General features: G+C 39.2%; 1 protein-coding gene across 1 annotated transcript in view; it reads left to right on the top strand.

Moving 5' to 3' along the window:
* celsr3 (cadherin, EGF LAG seven-pass G-type receptor 3) overlaps positions 1-26,250 on the top strand; it is a 114,104-nt gene that overhangs the window by 53,818 nt on the left and 34,036 nt on the right. Inside the window, exons 13-22 of the mRNA XM_028582617.1 lie at positions 57-226; positions 945-1,130; positions 6,609-6,719; positions 6,905-7,073; positions 17,348-17,489; positions 19,904-20,024; positions 22,543-22,726; positions 23,750-23,851; positions 24,003-24,097; positions 24,621-24,830. Coding sequence (XP_028438418.1) covers positions 57-226; positions 945-1,130; positions 6,609-6,719; positions 6,905-7,073; positions 17,348-17,489; positions 19,904-20,024; positions 22,543-22,726; positions 23,750-23,851; positions 24,003-24,097; positions 24,621-24,830 — 1,490 coding nt within the window. The remainder of the gene's footprint in view (positions 1-56; positions 227-944; positions 1,131-6,608; positions 6,720-6,904; positions 7,074-17,347; positions 17,490-19,903; positions 20,025-22,542; positions 22,727-23,749; positions 23,852-24,002; positions 24,098-24,620; positions 24,831-26,250) is intronic.

The raw sequence follows: 26,250 nt of genomic DNA, 5'->3' as shown, positions 1-26,250 counted from the left end.
GTTCTGGACATTGCAGTACCTTTCATTCGCTGTCTTTCTCTCACCCTCGACCTCAGTGATGCCACACCCCCATCGCTTCCTGGGAAACAGCGCCCTCTGGTGGGACCTGAAGAACGACGTAACCATCTCCACGCCCTGGTACCTCGGCCTGGTGTTCAGGACCAGAGCGCGAGATGGGACGCTGCTGCAGGCTCAGGCGGGCCAGTACACTAGCCTGCTGTTCCAGGTGTGCACACACACACACACACAGACACACTGACTGACTGTCATCCATTTCCGTTAATGTCTATATTAGAACATATTTGAATATTAATATATCAATTATTATGGTTTCATATTAATGCATGAGACTATTGCTGACATTATAGTTGACTTTCAAGTCCCACCAGGCTCAATGGAGTTTCTGAAAACACAACCAAATTTTCCATAAACCAGTTTATTCCTATTGCAAAGGAGATTGTTGCCAGTGCTTCTCTCTCCATCTCTTTGTGATTTAAATCAATGCTGCACATTTGAAGCCAAAACCCACCAGGCGGCACAGAATGCAGCGTGGGCTGCTAAATGTGTTAACAGCGGTCACGTTGATTATGTACTGTACTGTACTTATGTCTCACGGTTATTGTGATTCTATTTTGTGTTTTAATACTACATTTTCATCTTCTATATAGGACAAAACTGTGGTATTGTCCTTGAAATTATGTAGTTTTACATTTCTTACATTGCTTAATCCAAAAACAGTTTGAATTAGCAGCATCTTGGAGTGCCACCAAGATTTCAATTTCACACTCCCACACACATACACACACACACACACACACACACACACACACACACGCACACACACAAAGTCCCCTCTCAGTCTCTCCTTACCTACCAAGCAGTTTCTTCACACTCTTTTTCTCTCTTTTCTGGTTTTCGTGTGTGTGTTCCTCAATCCCTCTCAGGTGATAAATGGTCAGCTGGTGTTCTCTGTGACCCGGGGTTCGACCAGACCGGTGCGTTTGCGGTTGGATCAGGTTCAGGTGGCAGACGGCCGGTGGCACGACCTCCAACTGGAGCTGCGAGACGTTCGTAGCGGCCGTGAGACACGCTACGTTGCCACACTACGGCTCGACTTTGGACTTTCTCAGGTACAGTAATAGACGTGATACAACCCTTGAAGGGAAGGTTTTTTCGGACAGACTGAATATTCCCGCAATAAAGGATGAATACATTTTTTTAGGGCAGCAAGTTTAAGTTCTTAAAAAGACTGACCTGCAAGCACAGTTTAAAATGAAAAACAAGGTTTTCATCATGTATGCTTTATTAAATTAAAAATACTACATTTCCCTTAACAATTAATTTTATTTTTAATGAATATTATTCAGCTCTAATTCTTTGATTTTATTTAATTTTGCTCTCTGAAATTTGCAGTCAGTCTAATAAATAGAAATGGAATTGTAAAGCATTTAATATGAATGAAGGCGAGAAATACTTTTTAATATCCTCTAATCTAAAATATCTCCATTTACACAGACTTCTACCTCACGTCCTGTTATAAATCAGTACATTGCAGGAGATCACTGCATAAGATATTAGAAAATTATCAAATAATTTACATATAATCTCACTTTCAATCTTTAAATCATATTTGTGTCAAAGTAGGAAAGATTATGAACATGCCATGAAATAATTCCTCAGCATGGTTTTAGAAATTTTCCATAAACTAGTTTGAAATTACATAAAAGGGATACTTTGTCGATTTAAATCCAGCTCTGTGTCATCTTTGTGTGGGCAGTTTGTTTAGATGAACGGTGTGTGGCTTGGAGCAGCCGAGGTCTGATAAAATGTGCCGGATGACACGATGAATCCAGATTTTTTGGGGGGATTTCGACACAGTTTATCGCCACAACTGACTTAAAGGAGAATTCCGGCCAATTTTTACGTTAATCTTGATCGCTATAGCTACGCGAGTACTTTCGATAGAAAAAAACCCGACCCAAATCAGTGCAGGTAACACGGAGAAGCTGCAGCTACGTACTACAAGCGTCCCCTGAGCTAAAACGGCAGTGCTCGGGGCAAGTTTTAGAGTGCTTTTGTGCCTCTTAACAGACACAATATGCAATTAATATGTCTGTGCCACATGAACAGGGCCCTTAAGTGTCAACAAGATGCGTTTTCAACTCAGACATTGTTTAAATTCACCTACCCTGGTCCCTGTCTCGATCCTGCCAGTAGCTAGCTTGCCCTGCTAGCTGATAGTCGTTAGCTGCCGTTTGGTGAGTGTATTCAGACAGGCTTCTGTGATAATCATCCCAATAACAATCCACGGAGCGGTGGTGGTGTGGCAAAGTTCCTCCAGAGGACAGGTCATGTCACGTCTTGAAGTGTATTCCCCCCTAAAAAAAACAATAGTGCTGTAGTAGCTGTTAGCTGCCCTCCGGTGAGTGTGTACAGCCAGATAGCTGTTAGCCGTTAGCTGCTAGCTGCCGTCCGGTGAGTGTATTCAGCCAGGCATCTGTGATAATCATCCCAATAAAAATCCACGGGCGCCCGGTGGTGTGGCTATGTCCCCAGTTACTGAAGGCTACCTTTAGCTTGTGCTTGGAGCAGCAAGTTCATCTGCCTGTTTCCCCTCTGTCTGTCAGTCTCGTTCTTTCCAACTCTTGAGGCTAGTTCTTCGTCTGTATACTCTGGTTTGAATAAATAAGGATGACCATCAAACGCAAAAGGCTCTTCCGTGTGTTGCATATCTGCTATATTCTTCATACTCCAAGCTTCTTCCGTTATAAACAACTCCGCTTTTCACTCTTCACACACACTACGCTCCAATCTGCAAATTACTGTTTACCTTTTTCTGCTACAACAGAATTCCCAGGAGACCGCTCGATGCAACAGCTAGGCTTCAGTAACGCTATTACTGTGCAAGCCACAGACATCGTTTATCCCGTTTCCATGTAGTTACATAGTCACTGATATGGTCATAACCACTACAGTGCTCAATTACCTATTTTGAGGGGGAAATAATCTAAACATTTCGCCGCAAAGGCATGATCTGTCCTATGCAGGATATCCACCAACCCACCGGGCGCTCCGTGGATTTTTATTGGGATGATTATCACAGATGCCTGGCTGAATACACTCTCTGGACGGCAGCTAGCAGCTAACGGCTAACAGCTATCTGGCTGTACACACTCACCGGAGGGCAGCTAGCAGCTAACAGCTACTACCGCACTATTGTTTTTTTTAGGGGGGAATACACTTCAAGACATGACATGACCTGTCCTCTGGAGGACATAACCACACCACCACCGCTCCGTGGATTGTTTTTGGGATGATTATCACAGAAGCCTGTCTGAATACACTCACCAAACGGCAGCTAGCAGCTAACGGCTATCAGCTAGCAGGGCAAGCTAGCTACTGGCAGGATCGAGACAGGGACCAGGGTAGGTGAATTTAAACAATGTCTGAGTTGAAAACGCATCTTGTTGACACGTAAGGGCCCTGTTCTTGTGGCACAGACATATTAATTGCATTTTGTGTCTGTTAAGAGGCACAAAGGCACTCTAAAACTTGCCCCGAGCACTGCCGTTTTAGCTCAGGGGACGCTTGTAGTACGTAGCTGCAGCTTCTCAGTGTTACCTGCACTGATTTGGGTCGGGGTTTTTTCTATCGAAAGTACTCGCGTAGCTATAGAGATCAAGATTAACGTAAAAATTGGCCGGAATTCTCCTTTTAAGAGTTCAAGACAAATATTTGGTATCATCCTTTGAAATGACTTCAAATGAATTCTGACCTGCCTTTTTTTGGCTCCTAGAAGGGAAATTAGGGGGAAAGACCTTGTTCAAAATTATCCTGATGTCCTTTGCAGTTCTCTTGTATGTAATATATCTGCACTCAGACGTCAACAACCATACTGTTGGCTCTTTCCTGAAATGTTGCAAATAAAATATTGAGTCACATTACAATCCGAGTAAAGGAGACAATAAAATATACATCTACAATTTATCATCCTCTCTTTTTCACACACACACACACACACACACACACACACACACACAAATGTTTACAACACACACAGATTTTATAACCCTGGATGGCCTCAGTCGCTCTAAAATGTGGGCTGGTAATCCTAGTTTCCCAAATCTGTAGCGGATTAATGTGTCAAATTGTACTAGATCAGGGGTTTTCAAATTGGGTGAATGTGAGTCTCCCCTTAGAGTAGGTAAGGACAGCCGAGCCCCCCCTTCCCCAAAATCCCGTCCACCTGCCCTAACCCACACACGCCTCTGCAGTAAATGCCATCTTTTGTGTGTTCCAGGCAATGATGAGTTTCAATAACAACTGATAAAATGTAAATATTTTTAGGGCCCGAGCGCTGACAGCGGCAAAGGCCCTATTGAAACTGAACAAATTATTATTCTTCCGGCAAATGTATCGCCTTTTTGAGGGGCTTAACATACTCAAAAACTCATCAAAATTGGCAGTCGCATCAAGCCTGGTGAAAATTAACAGGTTTTAAGTGTTTCGGAAATAGGCGCACAAAAATGGCTCGCTAGTGCCCCCTACAAAACTTAGAAAATTGAGGCCCTGCAGTACATTTAACGTAGACTAACAAAACGTGGTACACATATGTAGCATGTCAAAACGTACAAAAAAGCTCATTGGAGCCATACCCTAAACCCAACAGTCCATTTTTAATTGAAAGTTCGAAATTAGTGCAATTTTGGCCATTTCCACATGTCGTACGTTAACGAAATCTTAGAGATTTCATCCAACAACTGGTGACCCATTTAAGGTTGAGTCTTGTGTGAGGTATTATTGAACTCAACAGAGAGTTTCTTTTTAATTGGTGATGGTTTGACCCGCCCCCTATGATGTAGCCACGCCCCTTTTTATAACTTATGACCCGTTTGATGTAGACCCTTGTGTCAGGTATCATTGAACTCAGCAGAGACTTCCTTCTTCATTGGTGATGATTTGGTCTGCCTCCCTATGCTTAAGCCCCTTTCATAACTGTTGACCCATTTAAAGTAGTCTTTTATGAAGTATCAATGAACTCAGCAGAGACTTTTTTTATTGTTAAAGGTTTGCCCCGACACCTATGCTTTGGCCACGCCCCCTTTCACAGCTAATGAACTGTATGACGTAGTGTCTTGTGTGAGGTATCATTGAACTCAGCAGGGAGTTCCCTTTTCATTGGTGACGATTTGTAGTGTCTGAGTGTTGCGCTAATGCACGGTCGCAAGGAGCAGTGTCCGCCAGTATCCCCGACGCGCGCAGAGGAGCGAGGGCCCCATCCAACGCTGCTTGCAGCTTTAATTTAATATTGTATTTGAAGACATTTTATTTCCACAACTTTTTTAAAAGTGCATTCATAAACAATTCTTTGCAAGAGTAAATAATTTCCAACTTCATGCAGGCTTAATTGAGGCTACTTTTAAAATCACTGAACATCAGTAGGCCTATCCACAAGTCAACAAAACATGCTTGACGTGTAATCGGCGCCAAAGCTACCGCCGACAACACCCGACGCATTTCTCCCTTAATGCTGACTTCTGTTGACGTGGGACAAGGAAACGATACATTTTAACAATACTACACGCACTCACAATTACCAATATTAATAGAGCTGCATACGGTTATTTTTTTTTTGTGTGTCGGGCCTCCCCTGCGCCTCCCCTGCGGCTTTCAATAGGTGAGGCGCGCCCCCCAGGGGAGGCACGCCTCACCTATTGAAAACCGCTGTATTAGATGATGTCTGTTTGATGTGTGCGTATGTGTTCATATCAGGAATGTACATATGTGACAGTAGCATGCACACAGAAAAACAAACACACTGTGTAGTATTGTCATCTTTGATGACATGTTTGTTTTGTTTTTCATGTTAATTTTATTCTTAAATTATCTGACAGCAAATTATGTTTTTTTAATTATAGTTCAACAGGCTGTTCTTCAAAGTGCATCAAGTAATACACTGAGTAAATGATGCAGAAAACATGTTTAAATATGAACTGATTAAACATTGTATCTGCCAATAATTACCTTTGGAAGTTTTTGGCATGTGTGCAGCTATTATCAGTCAGATCTCACCCTCCATTTTGGCATCTTCCGCTGCTGCTGAAACGGTGATAACCGGGGCTCATTGATTATTTTTTCATGGTTGTTGCAAGATAAGCTGTCAACATTGCTTCATAACACTGTCAGTGTTATCAGTTGAGTATTGACCTTCTCCATAATAACTGCATGTTATTGTTTTCTTTAATTTAATGAAGTCAATAATTCACTCTACAGTTCCCCTCTCCATAAGCTGCATTTTAACCTGACTACTACATGATATAGTGGTAAATGAAAAAATTGAAGAATATTAACTTCCAGTTATCCAGGTAATCAGGAAAAAGGAACAATCAATACTGTTTCTGAAAAGCATTTGTGTTTTCTTTGATTCTTTCTCGCTTACTGTATATGCTTTTCATGCTGTAAACTAATAAAATAATAGTAGTCAAATGTGTTTCTTGTGTATCTTTGTTCAGGTATTCAATTTGCATACAGCTATTAATAAAAATAATCTTTGTCCTGTCTGTCTCCATCTGTCCCCTTACCTCTCTCCCTCTTTCTCTCCCCATTAGGGAACAGTGATAGTGGGAAATGAGATTCATGGTTTGAAGGTGAAACATCTACATGTGGGAGGAGTGCTGGGCTCTGGAGAGGTTCAAAACGGGATAAAAGGATGCATACAGGTGAGGTTAAATGAATTGCTTTTTTTAAAGGTTTATTAATGGATGGGTGGAGGGAAGCTGGAAATATTGGCACATAAGAGATAGAAATGTGCTCCAAAAGAGAGACTGATTTCAATAAATGAATGAAGCTGCCAATTTCTTTTTGTTTAACCCTCTGTAACATAGTCCTCTCACTTTTTCTACAGGGCGTTCGGTTGGGTGTTCGACCTGACACCCCTCCCCTGCCACGCCCGTCGAGAGCTGTCAAGGTAGAGACCGGCTGTAATGTCGGCAACCCCTGCGTCTCATCTCCTTGTCCCGGCCACAGCCGCTGTTCTGACCAATGGGAGCGGCACACCTGTACATGTGAACCTGGTGAGTGAACTGAGAGATGATGCTGGTGTGGTACACACGTTTGATGATGCTATTTGATGAATTTACATGCAATATGAAACTCTCTAATGTCCAGTCAGTTTGAGAGATTGACTCCTTGTTCAGGAAAAATTGATTGTTTATATTCTCATTTATGTACCTGCACGGCATAATCATACAAGCAGCAGAGAAGGAGGGGTGCTGCTTGGCAGCAGCAAAAGCAACTATGCAAGAGTAGATTTAGCCGTGTCAGTTCTTGTCTAAACGCACCATAAGTGGTATGGTGGATAATGGATAATGATGTTACAGCTGTGTGAATGACTGTATGAACCTTTGTTGTAATGTCAGTGTCAGTATAAGAGGCAAAAACAAATTAAGAAAAAAAGTTGATAGACATTGTTCTGCCAAACTTAAAGTGATGGTTTGGAGTAATTTCACCCTAGGGTCCTAGGGTCCCACTAATAATGCCCGAAATGATACCAAACTTCTACACTAGTACAATTAGTTTATTTACTCATAAAACAATGGATTGGAAAGTTTGTAAGTACACCAGAAATGTATGTAAATAACACTTGCCTGCTGGCTTCTGCTCTCTGCTGTTGTTGTTGTTGCTGCTGCCGGCAGTTAGAGTGCTTAGGGCCGTCTACAAATTACTACACCGAAAAGAGATGCAACAAAATATTTATTAATTTAATGATTAAATAAGGTAATGTCTCCAAACTTACCTCAGTTATAACTTGTCTCCTGCTAGTTATACTAACAAAAAAAAAGTAAAATTAATAAATATTTTTGTTGCATCTCTTTTCGGTGTTGTAATTTGTAGACGGCCCTAAGCACTCTTACTGCCCGTTAGGTAGCAGCAGCAGCAGCAGCAACAGAGACGAGAAGCCAACAGGAAAGTGTTATTTACATACACTTCTGGTGTACTTACAAACTTTACAATCCATCGTTTTATGAGTAAATAACCTATTTGTACTAGTGTAGAAGTTTGGTATCATTTCAGGCATTATTAGTGGGGTCATTTACGAGATACATCACTGGATCCATTAGCCCCTGCGCTAAGCTATTTAGCTGATAACGCTACTCTACGCTAACTCTCCCAATGTTCGACCCAGGTGAAAAAAGCTTCTGGGGGAGTGTTTGGCTCGAGGTCATGGTGCAAAGGACCCTAGGGTGAAATTACTCCGAACCATCACTTTAAGTTTGGCAGAACAATGTCCCTTTACTGATTTTGCTGTTTAAAAACACCTCATTCATTTGAAACTACTCAGTAGTGCTGGAAATATTAGTTACTGTTAACAAACGATTAATCCATTAATCAATAAAAAAGAAAATCTGCAATTCTGATAATCAATTCATGGTTTAGATCATTAATCATTAGTCTGAACGCGAAACATTCTGGTTCCGTCTGAATAGTTAGGATTTGCTAATTTTCTCTTTTTTTTCTTCTATTTTTGAAGATGGTATGATAAGCATTTCTCACTATATAACAATTCATCGATTCATATAAAAATAGGTGATTAATTGACAATGCAAAAAGGCTTATCAAGTTAAAGCCAGGAACACTTGGCATGTCTGCTAATCTTTTGCATCTCATCGTGATTTGACTTTGCCAATAAATACATTAAATAAAGTGGCAAAGTAACACAGCCAAGAACGATTTACCACTTCAAGTCATGCAAGTTAAATTGCATGCGTGCTAACCTCTGTGCCAGGGAAATGTTCCTAATATTTGACACACTCTGGGCATTGGATGTGAAAGAGAAGATGTGTGAGAGGAGATGGTGAAAGAAGCCAGCTGATTTAGAGAGACAGAAAAAGAGATTTATAATGCGGCCATATCTGCGTAGGTGTTTGCAAATGCTCTAACTGGGTTAAACAGATATTTGGGAACACATAATGAGTTCTCATCCACCTGAGACCAAGAGAAAGAGACTAGAGAAAGAACTGACTGCAGGCTAATTTTCAAAATCTCCTTAGTCAGAAGAATGTAATGAGGTAGAATTAATGTGGATGAGAAAGACCTGATTAAAAGAGAAGAAAACATATACTCCATAGAGAGAATTAGTGAGAGAAAAAGAGGAGAAAGAGAATTATAGAAAGATGAAAAAGAGGCAGAGGAGGAACAGAGAGACTGAATATGTTAATGATAAATGAAGAGAAAGAGGGGGTTGACAGAAATAGTGTTAAATAAACACCAAAAGTTTTGAGGCAAGAGGAAAGAAGAGAAGAAAGTGTTCACAAGGAAGTCAAATCAAACAGCCTGAAAACACTGTTGACACGTTTGGGAATAGATCGACTCACAGCTGGCATCAATGCACCCAGAGACATACAAATCATAGAAGTGAGAGAAAATGAAATATGACAGATGCACACACAATAGAGAAAGGATTGTGAAAGTGAAGAAGGGGATGAAGATATTTGATATTTATTTGAAGCTTTATTAGCAGCAACTGATGCAACAGCTGCAGTTCAGCTCTACGGGTATTGATTAAACAGACTAGACCGACCAAGCAGAGATGATTAAAGGAAAGTATTTATATTTATGATTAAAAGACAGATTAGACAAGAGATTGAATAGCAAAACCACATGAAAGACAAAACCAGAACAGACTGAGAGAGAAAGTAGCCAGTCAACTTTTTCATACTGGTTTGTCATGATATTGATACTCTCTCTCTTACCATCCATCATCTTCCTTCTCCACATCTTAACATGCCCACATCTTTTCTGAGATGCATCTTTAGATATCCTGTTACCATCTGGACAGGTTCTAAAACTACTTTTGTAATTCAATTCCAAATGTCCCCTCATTTAATGCACAATGTACAGTTAGCCAGCCATTATATGTAAAATATTTGATAATGTTCCAATGCTTCATCTGCAGTTATCAATACACAGTCAATTTGGGTGAGCGTTCCTATGGAAGACCAGTAGGGCAGTAATGTAACATTAAACTGTCCTCCACTCTCTTGTTGTAGTCTTTGTGCATTTCTGTTCAGCTGTTGGCTTCTGAAAACATGTACCACTCATGTGTGGTGTCCTATTACATATTTTTTTTTAACAAAAAAAATTGTAAATGTACATGTAATTTAGGAGGAAGAGTTAAAGAAGAGAATTAGGACAAAGCGTTATACTTGGTAATTTCATTTGGTCATGTAGACTCTTTGATTTGATTGAGGCTTGATTGAGATGCAAATGTCTGCATATGTAAGGTAAGACTATTTTACTTTCACACCTCTGTGACCAAACAACCAAACTAAATGTGTCCTGCTGCTGCAGGCCAACAGCTTAGTGTCTACCTCCAGATGATAGAAGAGAAATCAGAGGAAAGTTTTTCAAGAAAGAAAAGTTTGAAAATAAGAGCATGAGATTAAAGCGGAGGTGGAGGGACTGAAAGAGGAATTAATGAGAGGGAGTGTGTTTCGTGCAGGATACACAGTAGCTTGTGAAAGAGCCTGAGGCCTGACAGCATGTGAAGGAGGAAGCAGAGAGGCACCGCTATCCCTGTAGCATCCTGCACCACCCCGCAAGCTAATGCTAACACCTTGGCTTATTAACATTGAGCACACACGCAGAGAGGCTACACTCACACACACTGATGCCTTCACACACACAGAGCATATGCACAAACTTCAAGCGCATGCACTTATTTACTGTAAACACACACACTCTCATTATCTTTCATCAGCACAATGAGCATTAAAAATGGAGACTGTTAGACAATGAATGCCGCTTTGAGACTAATCAAATCAAAGTTTAATAGAAGCAGAGAGAGAAAAGAGAGAGAGAGAGGTGCACATTGAATAATTCCCTTTCGTGTGTGTGTGTGTGTGTGTGTGTGTGTGTGTGTGTGTGTGTGTGTGTGTGTGTGTGTGTGTGTGTGTGTGTGTGTGTGTGTGTGTGTGTGTGTGTGTGTGTGTTTTGGCTTCGTAGTGAAACGAAGTTTGTGCATGACAAAGCACAGAGACATCTGCCCTTATGTTTGTGAGTACATATACAGTATATAAGCGTGTGTGTGTGTTTTGGCTTCGTAGTGAAACTAGCCCAATGGGTCTCTCATGCAACTGCTTTTTAGCGCCTCTGATTCGTGCAATACAGACTCTTAGAAAACACACACACACACACACACACAAGTTTGTGCATGACAAAGCACAGAGATCTGCCCTTCTGTTTGAGTACATATACAGTATATGTGTGTGTGTGTGTGTGTGTGTGTGTGTGTGTGTGTGTGTGTGTGTGTGTGTGTGTGTGTGTGTGTGTGTGTGTGTGTGTGTGTGTGTGTGTGTGTGTGTGTGTGTGTGTGTGTGTGTGTGTGTGTGTGTGTGTGTGTGTGTGTGTGTGTGTGTGCGTGCGTGCGTGCGTGCGTGCTACAGGCTAATTGTTTGTTTGTTTATTTTATTGTCCCCGTGGGGAAATTAGGTTGCAGCAGAAATCACATAAGGCATTTTAACGACATTAATCCAAAAAATAGAAAAGAAAAAGACAAAAAGAAGACTGTAACATGTAGATATTATTACTCATAAACCAGGGCACTGGCACCAGGCAGCTGGATAATGATAGATAAATAAATAAAGACCTTATTACCGTACAGGACCTTCATTAACTATTAGATATATTAAGGAGTTTAATAGCCTGTGGAACAAAGGAGAACTTGGATTTGTTTTTTGTAAACAGAAGAGCACAATATCGTCGTCCTGAAGGCAGCAATTCAAATGAAGGGGCAAGGGGGTGCCTCTGATTACCCAAAATGCTATTTGCCTTCCTCAGTATTCTGTTTTTATATACACTTTCCATACTTGGTAATGGAATACCTGATAGTTTACTTGATGTTGTTATTATTTTCCTGATGTACTTTTTCTGTGCTTCAGTGACATTGCCAAACCAACAAATAATGCCAAAGGAGAGAACACTTTCGACAAAGGCATAGTAGAACGTTTCAAGAACACTGCTGCTGACATTAAAGGACAACAGTTTTCTTAAAAAGAACATTCTTTGTTGGGACTTAGTATTTAATCTGTCAGTCCATATGTCCCATTTAAGTTTGTGGTCGAGCACCATGCCGAGGTACTTGTACTCTGTGACATTATCTAAAGGATCCCCGTGTATAAGAGTGGATTTAGGGGACTGTGCTCGTCTAAAATCGATTGACATCTCCTTTGTTTTAGAAGTATTTAAGATCAGGTTTGACTTCTTACACCAGTCAATAAAAAAGTCAAGACTGGCCCGTGTTCCTCTTCCTGGTCATATAGGAGACTACAGCGGTGAATCTGATAAATTACAGCCATGTTGATTTATGTAATCTTGATTTCCTTGAGCTGTTTAGAAAACCAACTTGATCACATGTAGAAAACACATGTTCAGGAACTAACCGCTTTTACTGTAATAATGAGCCATTTATCAATGTTTCCTGTTTTTGGCATTAAAATAGTGATTGAAAACAGATTTAGGAGTTTATCAGAAAAGTGCATTATATGAGGTTGCTGTTTTGTGGTGTGCAGCTGCAGTATTATAAGTTCGGACCCTCTGGGAGTAAAAGGGAGAGATTTAGGACTTTTTAAGCTGTATTTTTTGTAGTATTTGGCACTTGTACGACTATATACCAATACATTTTTAGTTTTAATATCAAACCTGATGGAGATATAGTGAGTTTTTTTCTAAACATTTGAAATCTGGTATTTGAAGAAAGTTTTATCTTGTATGATTACTTAGTGTACACTGACACAGACAATTCCGGAGCATGTTAAGACTAATTTTGAACACATTATTGTCAAGCTTTAAATAGGTCAATTTTTTTCATGTTTGAGGTACAAAGTTTTACAATCAAACACACCCATGCTGTCTGGTCAATATCTGAGATTTAAACACCAATAGCAAACTGTTATTTCAGTAACCGAACATCCATTAATAGTACTGGCCAAGTTTAACACAATGCTATTAGGCTAGCCTGGAAATCCAGACCTAAATCCGAAAGATTATTATTATTATTATTATTATTATTAGATTGCTAAGAAAATTCAAATTGTGTTCTTGAGAGAACTCTGGATTTCCAGGGTACTATTAGGCCAAGTTTAATACAATGCTATACATTTCGAGCATGTCATTCTAAGAAAAACGACAGCATCAGTCGTCTTTACAAGTGCCCCATTCAACATATGTTTATGTTCAAGTGGCAATGCCCTTTGGCAGCAATAGTAATTATAATGGTAACAAAGGAGGAAGTAAGGTGAGGAGGTCAGGGTGGATTGATGGTTCAACAAAACCTCTGACTTTTAACCCAGGAGACACTGTTTGTTTCCAACCGACAGTCAATGTTTTATTTTTAAGCAAGACAACGATCGTTCCCTTACCTTAACCACATATTAGTTAGGCCAGAAAATGTTTCTACAGTATCTTGTTTAATTTGGAGTACTTTACCCTAACCCTTTAGATTAACCAATTTTAAGATACTTAATTTTGTTTAAAGAGTATTGTATTGGGCATTTCTGCCTGGATAGGACAACTATGAATGGGGGGAGAGAGAGGGGGAAGACATGCAAGAAATCGTTGAACCCTGGACCTTCTGTGTTGAGGCATACACCTCTATATATGTGCGCCTGCTCTACCAACTGAGCTATCCTGGCCACTTAAGATACTTAAGTTGGAGTACTTTGTAACTCGTCAGACTAGCCCATTTTAAGATACCTTTAACTGGATCTTTTTGTCTTGAGCCCTAGACTCGTTGGAAAGTTTGAGTCTTTGCTTAAACCCACTGAAAGGATGATTATAATTTGATGTGGTTCATCGCTGTGGGTGAGAGCACTTTCATATAACTCAGTCACTGGACTCAAAGTTAACTGCTTTGACATTTTTCTGAAAAGATATTTCAGACATCCACAATCTTTCCCATGTCAGAGAGAGGACAGTTGCATACATAGGATAAATAGATGTTTCAGTGAACAGGCGACTCGTGTTTCTTTTCGTGATTGTGCTATTGTGGAGAAGTCAAGTTGATGTTGTGTACAATAAAATGTCCAAAGCCAGACGCAAAGCTGTGACACACACTAGATGTGTACAGCTTGAGAAAGCATAACTTTTCAAGGAAGCTCCTGGACCCTGACTGTGAAAGACAAAAGCATACATTCTGTACACAAATGTCTGATGATGATTTACAGCTCTTTGTTCTTACAGGCTCAAGCCTCTCTCTCTCTCTGTCTCTCTCTCTCTCTCTCTTTCTCTTTCTCTCTCACTCTGCGACAAGGCCAGTGTCATTAAGAACGTCTGAAAACAGCCAAGGCTGTTGTCGCCTCTCTCCTTCAGTTGCCATGGTGAAAGCATAAAGATGTATAGGGCAGATAGCAGATGGTTGAGTGATTGAGACAAAGCAGCAGAAGTGGACCAACAGACCAACAGACTTGGAGTTGGAGACTGGGGGAAATATGAATGAATAATGTGAAACTGAACAATAGCTGGGATTATATTTAATCTGTCATTTGTATAATTTTTGAAATAATTTCACGCGAGAGGAAGAAAGAGAAAAGTAGAGGAAATGGAAAAAAAACAGCCAGTGTGTGTTTGAGTTTGTTATTTTGCTAGGTACAGTATGGGTGGGTTTGTAGTTTCACAAAGATCCGAATAAGCTAGAGAGAGAGTGAGAGAGATATTTAAAGACTAGGAGTCATTGGAAACGTTGTGTGTGTCTAAAGCTGCAGCCAAGGCCACAGGCTTGAAAAGCAGAGTGGTTTCTGTATTTTCTAAAGACGAACACGTGAAAGCAGACCTCACACGTTTGTCATCTCCAAAGGAGGAATGCAGCCCAACAAGCTGCACACACTTCAGTCACACTTCAATTTATAGATCCCTCCTTTTATTCAATGCTTTTAAATTAAAAAGCCGGCCTGAAAGCAGAACTCGCTTGCTGAAGGAGGTGATTGCACGTGAGGCAGATCCTTTTTTGTTGGTGAGAAAGCCAGAATGATCAGTGTGACGCGCTGGGCAAAATTTTATATCTTATTTCAAAGATTACATTGTTTTCTGTTTTTCACTTGATATTGATATGCATAATAATGTGAGTATTTTATCTTGGAGCGGTTGTGAGGCTTTTTAGCGTAAAAAGAACGTTTGTATTATTGACAGTCTCAAAAAGACAGTATTACAAACATCAAAATATTAAATAGGATTATTGATATCTTATTATATCTTATATAGACACTTACGATGTAATGATGAATTCATGATGAGATCAAAATACGTTTCAAAATCTTAGATATCTTGAAATAAATTGGTATTCCCAAATTATTATTATAGATCATTAGTCATTATGTGGTAAATTCAAGTATTTTTTTAAGTAAAAGTTAACTTATTTTGATTACATGTATATACTGTAGTATGAAGCAGCTCAGATAATGGATATATATATGCATGTTAGGAATTTCCATCTCAACATGAAAGTGGAGTCTTAAGTCACATAATATTTTAATTCAACTATTAATACATTAAAAACTAAATACTATTTAAATTAATAGCAGGTCTGGGTGAGAGGCCTTCTTTATTTGTGCTAAATACACCCCAAAGTGTGTGTGAAGCACTCTGCTTTAGTCATTAGATTAAAGAGGTGTTTTATGTTCTGGCCTTTATTAACATATTAGAGGCTGGTGTGTTTGTGTGGAGTGTCTGGGGATTGCATTGAAGTGTATGACGGCTTTGTTCACCGTGCTACACCGGTGAACAGTGTACTGTGGGAATCTGTGTGTTGTACGTTGTGTTGAAGTGGCTCGTTGAAGTGTGCTGTCTTTTTTTACTGAGGCAAATGCTATTATGGTTGATAGGTATTTATATTATATTTATATTTTTCCCAATGACTTTTGTTTAGCTCTAGCAAGATGCTACTTTACACTCTCAGTATTGTACAAATTACAAATACCTGAACATGTATGGACTATTATTATTATTATGGAGAGACATTATCCAAAATATACTAAAACTACAGCTAAAGATTTTCATTATCAATTAATGTGTCAATTATTTGTTCCTGTGATGATTTGATTATTTGTTTAGTCTATAATTTATTTTTTAAGCCCAAAGTGTGTATGTGTATTTACATAAATTGCAGCAGAAGTGCCTCTTTTTGTGTAGTTCACTATGTGTAATATTCCTTAATGCTCAGATTTGACTTGTTTGTTATATTTGTGGCTGGATTGAAATATGTTGTTTTTAATTCCTTTTCTAGAGAAGTGGTGATAATTTATGTTGCTTTGTTTTTTAATTTTGAGTGAACGACAGCATTGGAATACACATTTGTGGCTTGCTTTCCAGTGGTTGGCCCAGCAGGAGTGAGTCGGCAGAGGGACGCTTGTGATAATCGCTGTTTGATGTTTGAAATGTTTGCTTGTTGTGTACTTGTGAACAGACAGGTTAATATTTCTGGTACATGGATGGGAAATGGAGCAGCATTCTGTATATTTCAATAGTCATTGTGTTGTGCTCTCATTTCATTATTGTACATGCAAAGAAAGTTCTTCACAGACATTGTTAATGCCTGTGCCTTTTTCATATTTATGTCTCTGATTAATTTAATTTCAAAATAAGTAACATATTTAATTTATTATTTCCGGTGGTAAAAGAATATCAAACAGATGTACTAATACACCAATATGTAGGTCAAGTAGATGAATGATAAAATTAACAAAAATGTATACTGTAAAGCCCCTTAAAGGTTTAGTGCCTAATTCTTTATATGTTACATTCAAGCCATTGCCAAATGAGTTGATACAAAGCTAATTAAGACTATCAGCTCCACACAACTCTCTCTGTGTTTCTCAGTATGACTATGTTCAGAAAATGTTGTCGTCCAGTGACTTTCGCGCAGAAAATCGAGTGAAGATAATTACTTCTTCTGAACGGTCCATCATGTTTTTTTAATCCTCCGTGTCCTTGGTTGTGTCCAACTGCCTGGAGGAGGGGTGGGGGGTGGTGCGTGATCACGGAAGGCTTGTATCATGTGGATGCGCAGACAGTTTTGTTGTCATTACGTAGAATTCCTCATGGAGAAGACAGAAACTATAAACTATAGCTTTAAAAGCTGGTTTCAAATCTTCAAGTTTTTTATTGAGAGTTAAGTTGAACTCCATCTCTTCATCAGAACTGTGTGGGTTTCGTTTCTACAAACTGTTCAATTCATGTAACTGGTAAAGCAAGTTAGTTTTATACTGTATAAACATATTTGTAGAAGCATATTTTGCTTGGTGGTTGTATTTGACTAGTCTCTCTCTCTCTCTCTCGCTCTCTCTCTCCCGCCCAGGTTACTATGGTAGAGGCTGCACTGACGCTTGCCATCTGAATCCATGTGAAAACGAGGCTCGGTGCCACAGGAAGCCCAGCTCTTCCCATGGATACATCTGTGACTGTGGAGACAACCACTATGGGCAGTACTGCCAACACAGGTACACACACACACACACACACACACACACACACACACACACACACACACACACACACACACACACACATATACACACATTGTTTTGTGTGTGTGTGTCTCTTGGTGGCGTAATTCTGCCTTGTTGTCCCACATCTCCAGCGTTGCATGTAATCCACAGTGGAATAAGTGTAGACTTAACGTAACTACGTACACACACACCAAGGTTATCTGTGTGTGTGTGTTACACTGTGTGAAGCGAGCGTGACCCTGACTTCACCCCATGCTCCCTTCTTTCCTGCCCATGAAATCCGCACAGCTTTACATTTATCTCATGATCTGTTCTGTGTGTGTGTGTCTGTCTTGTCTTTGACCTAGTTGGTGTGTGTTTTTCACAAAGACACACATTGCCGGCTGCTGATGAAATATAAGTCTACTCTCTCTTTTAATTTCCCCTGTGCCCCCCCACCTTCTCTCTATCTCTCTCTCTCTCTCTCTCTCTCTCTCTCTCACAGCTGCTGTAATTTGCCCGCTTTCTTCTTAAATGAAGACACCAACATTTTTGAACTTTGGCTTATTATCAGCTTCCTACTAACTCACTTTAATCACTTAGTCAAGAGACAGAATAAGTTTGTTGATTTTCATCATTGTAAAACAATTTCACTCAGCTTTTAAGACATCAGTTTGTGCTCTGGTCATTTTTCTCTAGACACTTTAAAAAACTCAATGATTGATCAATAATAATCCAAATTATATATATATATATATATATATATATATATATATATTTAGGGCTTTCAGCATTAACGCGTTAATCGCGTTGCAATTAAGGGCCGAGCATAACGCGTTAATTTTTTTTAAACGCATTAATCGCTGCCTGCTGCCGTTGTCGGAATTAAAGAACACAGACGGTGCGTTCACTTAAAACACGTAGCTTCGTGGAGCATTCACAGGAATTGTAAAATACCCTTTTCCCATCTGGTGGTTGTTTTTGTCGTTCAACAGCAATTTACTGGTGAAATAAGTTATTGTTATAGTTATAACATTATTATTAAATCTTTAATTTTGACCATGGCCTTAACAATAAACAAGTTGCTGACTGTTGTTTAGTACCCTTCTTTTTTTTTTCTTCTTCTTCTTTTGTTTACAGTAAATAAATAATAAACAAATACAAATCTTAAAGTCAAGTTCATAAAGTAACTTTCTTTGCATTCATTTGATTCCCAATCAAGATACCCTGGTAAGAATTGTTTTGCATTGTTAATATGTACTTAAAAACAGTTCTGAAAAGCAAAATAATAGATTTTTAATCATGTAATAAAACATGCGATTAATTTTTTATTGTTTGACAGCCCTAAAATAAATATATATATATATATATATATATATATATATATATATAAAAAGTATCTGTTAGCTGCATTAATGCCATGTTCAGGAGACTGTAATGTGACTAATAATAACTGACAGTTTAATAATAACTGACAGTTTGATCTAAATTCTCATTTAGGAAAGGCTATTTATCAGAGCACAGCCAGCGTAGCTTCCTGTTAAGACCCAGCCTGTTTCTATGCTCCTCCTTCCCCAGTTATGATTAGAAAAAGCAATTGGCTCTCTGGATGTGTTCGTCCTATCATTTGAGCCCTTTAAGCAGCCAAAAATATACAGCTGGGAGAGACGCTTCACTTGGAAAAGAGATTCTGTTGGGAGATGTAACAAAACAATCTCTTGAGAAATAGAGTCATTCCTAATATTCTACTGAGAACGCTGATATCTGTATTACCTCTCCTAAACTCCCCGTAAGGAGCAATAAAGACATGCACACAAGAATCTGCATTGACTGTGAACTCCTCAGTGATCCATCAGACACTGAGAACAGACGGAGAGCACAATAAAAGAGATGTGAGCAAAGAGAATGAAAGAGCTAAGTGCCGCATGTGATAAACCAGAGTGATAAAATCTGAGGTGTGTTTGAAGTTCAGCAGTTTTGGAAAACACTGGTTTTAAAATGAAGGAATAGCTAAAGGTGTTTTTGCTTAAATGTCATTCTTTATATTTTGGATAATAATGGTTACTATATATCTTGCTGAAGTGCATATTCTTTGAACTCATGTCTTTGCTGTTCTCTCAAACTCTCTCACTCTTTCTCTCTATTTTTACCCTTTCGTTATCAATATTTTTTCTGTTTGATCCATCTTTTTGCTTCCTCTGTCTGTCTTTTTCTCACTGACTGTGTCTCTCTTTCATCTCTTTGTTTCAAACTCAGTTAGTTTGTCATTAGTTAGAAGTCAGAATGAAAGATGATTCCTTTGAAGAACAAATAAAAGTCCATTGCTCCATTGCGTTCTTGTACAGTTTCTACCCACTTGTGTTACTAATTTTACCTGTGTGTGTGTCTCTGTGTGTGTGTCTCTGTGTGTGTCTGTGTGTGTGTAGGATTGACCACCAGTGTCCCAGAGGTTGGTGGGGATCTCCAACCTGTGGACCCTGTCACTGTGACACTAATAAAGGCTTTGACCCTGACTGCAACAAGACCAGCGGACACTGTCAATGCAAGGTAACCAGGAAACGCACACATAGACACACGGCAACTTTCAGGCATTTGTGGATATAATGCTAATTTTGCTAACACTTTGCAAAGTGTATAATAACGTATTTTGTCACGTTTTTACTCTTTGCTAACATAGAAAGGTTGGTGCATCAATGCTGAAGATATGATGAAGGCTGTTGGAAACGGGAGTATCTAAATATTATTAACAAATATAGTTCAGTACCAGCTTTTATTTCTCCAGCCTTAGATTCAGCATCAGATGCAGATTTTTTTACTTTTTTTAGTTAAAGTGATGGTTCGGAGTAATTTCACCCTAGGGTCCTTTGCACCTCGAGCCAAAAAAAACCAGAAGCCTTTTTCACCTGGGTCGAACATTGGGAGAGTTAGCGTAGAGTAGCGTTATCAGCTGAATAGCTTATTAGCGCAGGGGCTAATGGACCCACGTTTGTATCTCGTAAATGACCCCACTAATAATGCCCGAAATGATACCAAACTTCTACACTAGTACAAATAGGTTATGCACTCATAAAACGATGGATCGGAAAGTTTGTAAGTACACCAGAAGTTTATGAACACTTGCCTGCTCTCTTCTGCTCTTTGTTGCTGCAGCTGCTGCTGCTGCTACCTGCAGTTAGAGGAGTGCTTAGGGCTGTCTACAAATTACTACACCGAAAAGAGATACAACAAAAATATTTATTAATTTCATGATTAAATAAGGTAATGTCTCCAAACTTACCTCAGTTATTACTTGTCTCCTGCTAGTTATACTACAGCACTTAGCAAAAAAAAAAAAAAATTAAAAATATTTTTGTTGCATCTCTTTTCGGTGTTGTAATTTGTAGACGGCCCTAAGCACTCGTCTTACAGTAGCAGCAACAACAGCAGCAGAGAGCAGAAGCCAGCAGGCAAGTGTTATTTACATAAACTTCTGGTGTACTTACAAACTTTCCAATCCATCGTTTTATGAGTACATAACCTATGTACTACAGTAGACGTTTGGTATCATTTCGGGCATTATTAGTGGGGTCATTTACGAGATACAAACGTGGGTCCATTAGCCCCTGCGCTAAGCTATTCAGCTGATAACGCTGCTCTACGCTAACTCTCCCAATGTTAGACCCAGCTGAAAAAAGCTTCTGGGGGGGTGTTTGGCTCGAGGTCATGGTGCAAAGGACCCTAGGGTGAAATTACTCCGAACCATCACTTTAACTATTAACTAGAGAGTTTTTCATACTATTACAGAGCTGTTAGACTGTAGCTTTTCAAAGCTCTATTGAATGAATACAGACCTGCTGGTATAATATTTTTTTTTAGTTTTATTTTTTTTTTAAACATCATCACATTGAATACTGTTGGGATTAGAAGGACTTTAGTGGTGTAACTCTATAGCTCACTTTGGCTTTGGTTTAGCCTAGAGACACAGTAATCATCTCGCAGCCTGATGGTCTGACAGACTAAGCCAGACATACAAACTCCATCAACCATGATACTATGATCATCCCTACATATTGATATTTCTGCCTTGTGTGAACGTGTGAGTGTGTAAATTGATATGTTTGTGTGTAACCAGGATGTTTAACCCTTTTTTTTTATCCCGTCCTTAATCTGATCTTTTGACCCTAATCTTTTATCGTTGATATTGCCCTCGGAGTGCTTAACCACATGTTGTCCTGTGCCCTTTTGCCTCTTGTTCTTCATTTTCTGAAAAGTGAAGCTTGAAATAAAAGCTTTTCCTGCTTTTCATACTCACAATATAGGAATGTTTTCATTAAGCCTTTTAGGTCAAGGCAGACACACACAACTCTGTATTCATTATTATGGTATTAAAGTGTACATCTTAAGCATTAACAATAAATTAAATTGTTGTTTCAAGAAAAATATATTATTTTTAAGAACATATAATTAAATTAATTGCATTGAGAACACATTTCCTATAAACATTGTTACCCTTTTGCAGGTGTTATTCTTAAGGGTTGTCAAAGACCGTTATGTTGAGGGGATTTGACTCTGGAAGCAGCGTTCCCTGGTCATGTCTTGGATCATCAAGCAACAGCAGATTACTTGTGAAATTCAACTTGTAAAATGCAACATAAAGCTGAGATAATAATGTGTTTGGTAATTACAAACTCCCTTGTAAAGATCCCCTCCAGACAGACATAATTATTTTTCCAAAATGCGGTGCTCAACATATATTCTCATGCAAGTTTAGCAAACTAAACAATGAACTGCTTTCTTTAATTTCTGGCTCTTTACACATCATGCATGGATTGTTGCTCTTGTATTCATGTCTCTTCATGTCCCCTTTTGTGTTGTTTTATAAATCTTGCCCTGATGCATGTCGTGATGTAATTGCTGACACTATTTTTGGCACTATGACATTTTACATTTCTCTAACTGAGTTTGGTCAGTGTTCCTAATTATGCATTGTGTGTGTGTGTGTGTGTGTGTGTGTGTGTGTGTGTGTGTGTGTGTGTGTGTGTGTGTGTGTGTGTGTGTGTGTGCGCGTGTGTGTTTATACATTCAGGAGTTTCACTACCGTCCACGGGGCTCGGACACCTGCCTGCCATGTGACTGCTACCCGGTGGGTTCCTTCTCGCGGTCATGTGACCCAGAGACAGGCCAGTGCCAGTGCAGGCCCGGCGTGATTGGCCGCCAATGCAACATATGTGACAGCCCCTTCGCTGAGGTCACGAATTCAGGCTGTGAAGGTGACAAGGCTTGTGTATATCCTTTATCTCAGTCATTTGCATTTCAAAATGACTCTGGTTTACCCATCAGGGGGCTATATCATGCATTCATGAATTTGTTCATGTGCTCAGCATCACATCTGAGACACTGCAGACTGGATAAAAAAAAACTGTGAAATTAAGCATCTTACAGCTGCATTGTGCATTCTTATAACCGTAAGTTGCCTAGCAGGAGGTACTAAGATTGCTTGTCAAAACAACATGTTTGTTATTGACTCAGGGACAGAAACATTTGTAAAATGACTTTTTCTTCCAACTACTTTATTTTGATGGATACAATCTTGCAGGTTCCTGGTGGTTTATTGTCAAAAAGAACCAAATGATTGACAAAAATGATCTGCTTTTGAACAGTAGTTTGCAAAGCTGGATTTAATATTAAAGCTGTGATAGGTAGGCACTTATTTTTGGCGTCATTAGGCAGAAATACCATAATAATCTTTTAGCGTATTGTAATTCAGTTTGTCTCAGAGAAAACTGTCTTGTTTAAAGACGATGTAAAATATGTCAAGATGGATTTGAAACCACTATTCAGACTTAGTCAATTATCTATGGAGACAAACAGAAATGAATGAAACAAATGAGGCACTACTGAGGTTCCACCGTATTTAATTATAACTGTGTTATAGGATTTCATTTTCTTCTTTTATTCGGTCCTTCACAACTGCGTTTGTCAAACTTGTGTCCGAGTCTTAAAATAACAAAGAAACCGTTGATTATATTTATCTTCTATTTAACATCTTCCAGTCAATTCTCGGTATCTGTTGTTACTTCTGTGCAGTTTTGCCACTTTCCATTTTCCATCTTGTAATTGCTTCCTTTAATTTGTAGCTGCTATTTTATTCTCTCGCATTCATTTTCTTTTTCTATACTGCAAGTCAAAAGAAAAACGTTTCCACATCATCAGGGACTTATTGTTATGTTCTTGATTGAAAAGTTCATCAAACTGATAAGGATAATTTTGAAGAATGTTCTTTCTCTCTGCAGTCATTTATGATGGTTGTCCAAAAACCATCACTCAGGGGATCTGGTGGCCTCGGACCAAGTTCAACCTGCCTGCCGCAGTGCCCTGCCCCAAAGGCTCCGTCGGTCCGTACACACTCACACACAGTAACATGAGTGCATTCAGACACATAGATATGGAAATACTCACATACTGCCTAATGTCAGTTTTGAACTTCAGTTTAATCTATATATGCCATGACCTTGTGAAAAGACTTCCTGTTTCTCCTCCTTGCAGGTGCAGCCATCAGACACTGTGATTTAGAGAGAGGATGGCTGGAGCCAGACCTTTATAACTGCACCTCACCTCCATTTGTGGAGCTCAATGCCGCTGTATGTAGTCTAATATCATTAAACACATGTCTTTATGGGTCCCAAAACCTGTCCTTTGAGTGTTGTGCTGAATCCTGGCCAAATCTAAGATGTACCAGTCATCATGTTGCTGATAAATGCTTTCAATTTGTCACCTTATCCAGCTCCAAACTGTTTTGGAAACCCTCTGTTGGTAGTTTGTTCTCAACTTGTAAATTCAAAAATCCCATTACAGGAGTCCGATGTTTCTTTTTTAGAACAAAGAGATTTATTGGCATTTTGTGGCAGCAAGGTTGTGGACCCAGGACACTTGTAGTAGTCCTCCTGTTTAAACAAATATACAAGGTTGGGTAGGACATGATTTAATGCAGACATTGTATATGTGTAAGCAACTTTAAATTAACTAGAGTTACAGTACAAAGCCTCTTTGTAGACATGCTGTAGTGCTTCTGTACATATTAGTATTGTCATATTAAATTCTTAAATGTGTGTAAAAAGGAGGTAAATTAACTTTTTCATGTTTTGTTGGTGTCTGTATGTTTAGCTTGATTCTCTGGAGCGTAATGAGACAGAACTAAACACAATTATGGAGAAGAAACTTGCCCACCAGCTCCGTGACGTCACCGAGGCAACCGCCCGACTCTACGGTAACGACTTGCAGATCACCGAACGGCTGCTGTCCCGCCTCCTGACCTTCGAGACCCAACAGAGCGGCTTCGGACTCACTGCTACTCAGGATGCACATTTTAATGAGGTAAAAAAAAAAAAAAAGAACACATGATTAAAATATTTGTTTCAGTTTTTACCAAACACAGACTATTTGTGCTTTACTCTAACGTGTTTATACCTTTCCGTAGAAGGGTGAGAGCAGTGAGAAGTGGGGGCAGGTGTACAGCTAAAGCCTTCAGAGTTTCTTCCAGTGGCATACAGTGGAACATATAAAGACATACAGTATTAACAAAGGTTGTTGCTTTTTTTGTGAGAAAGAGGTTAGATATTGTCAAATTTGTAGTTGTATTAATGTTTTGATGATTAAAAATGCAACATAATGGCCTCAATTATTACATGGCTTGGTTGAATTCTAATGTAGAATGCGGTCTGTTATTTCTTGATAACAGACCGCTGCTAAGGATAACACACCGTTGCCATGCAAAAGCAGAGCGTTGCCATGGACGCAGTTCTGTTCACTCTGGAGGACAGCTATCAATCAATCCGCTGAAAGAAGTCCGGATAATCAGCTGTGGCAAAAAGTGGGGAAACGTGGAGCAACTTCTGTCCTCCAATTCAAGCAATGACAGCAGATCTGATGAGCGTCTATCGCTAGTATCTTTCTATACCGTCTATGATCGCTAGCTACGCAGTAACAGCCGTAGGGACAACAACGCTAATTAGTTAGCTTACATTGCAATTGTCCTGATCACCCTGTTGGGGGTTGTATTCGATATAACAACCGCCTCGCTCTACATTATCCCTTACATATCAGTGAGAGGTAAATTGCAAATTATGTTAAAAATACTACAGCTTTTTTACTACAGACTTAATTGGCATTATTAACCAAGACTAGTGTAACCAACAAGCTGATTAACATTTTGGAATAGTAGTTTATGGAGAGCATCTCCAACCACAGATTTTGGGTCTGATATTCTACCATCACAAATGGCTATTTTAATGATTGATATGATATTTAAGTTATTTTAAAGAATAAGCCAGATTTCCACTCTACTTCTACCAGCAACCACAAATCTGCACAGAATCTGCCAGAAGACATAAAATAGCTGCTGTTATTTACAACCGTAGATTTGATTGATATAGTGTACCTTTTACGGGGTACAGACCCAGTGACGAGATCGTACAATGTTTTTTCTCAGAAATGGGAAGTAATGTTGCTATGGCGATGCAGTGACAGTAGCTCATGAAATATTGCAACATGTCATCTCCCCATATTAACTGACAGAGTCTCATTTTACCTGATAAAATGACTGCTTCAGTTGAGGATGCAGGAGCTGACACAGGATCATTTTAGCATGTTGGTTTTTTGACATAAAGGCGCTAACCGAGATCTCCATCTCATTCTGATATAAATATTTAGCTTATACATCAAATTTGGCTGTCAAGAAATAAGTTGTCCATACATCACAAGTAAGTGGCTGAAGATATTAAGTAAAACCGCCATC

The sequence above is a fragment of the Perca flavescens genome, chromosome 7 (assembly GCF_004354835.1).
Source record: "Perca flavescens isolate YP-PL-M2 chromosome 7, PFLA_1.0, whole genome shotgun sequence".
Lineage (NCBI taxonomy): Eukaryota > Metazoa > Chordata > Actinopteri > Perciformes > Percidae > Perca > Perca flavescens.
Note: the sequence above shows the minus strand (reverse complement) of the source record. Positions and strands in the feature narration are given on the sequence as shown.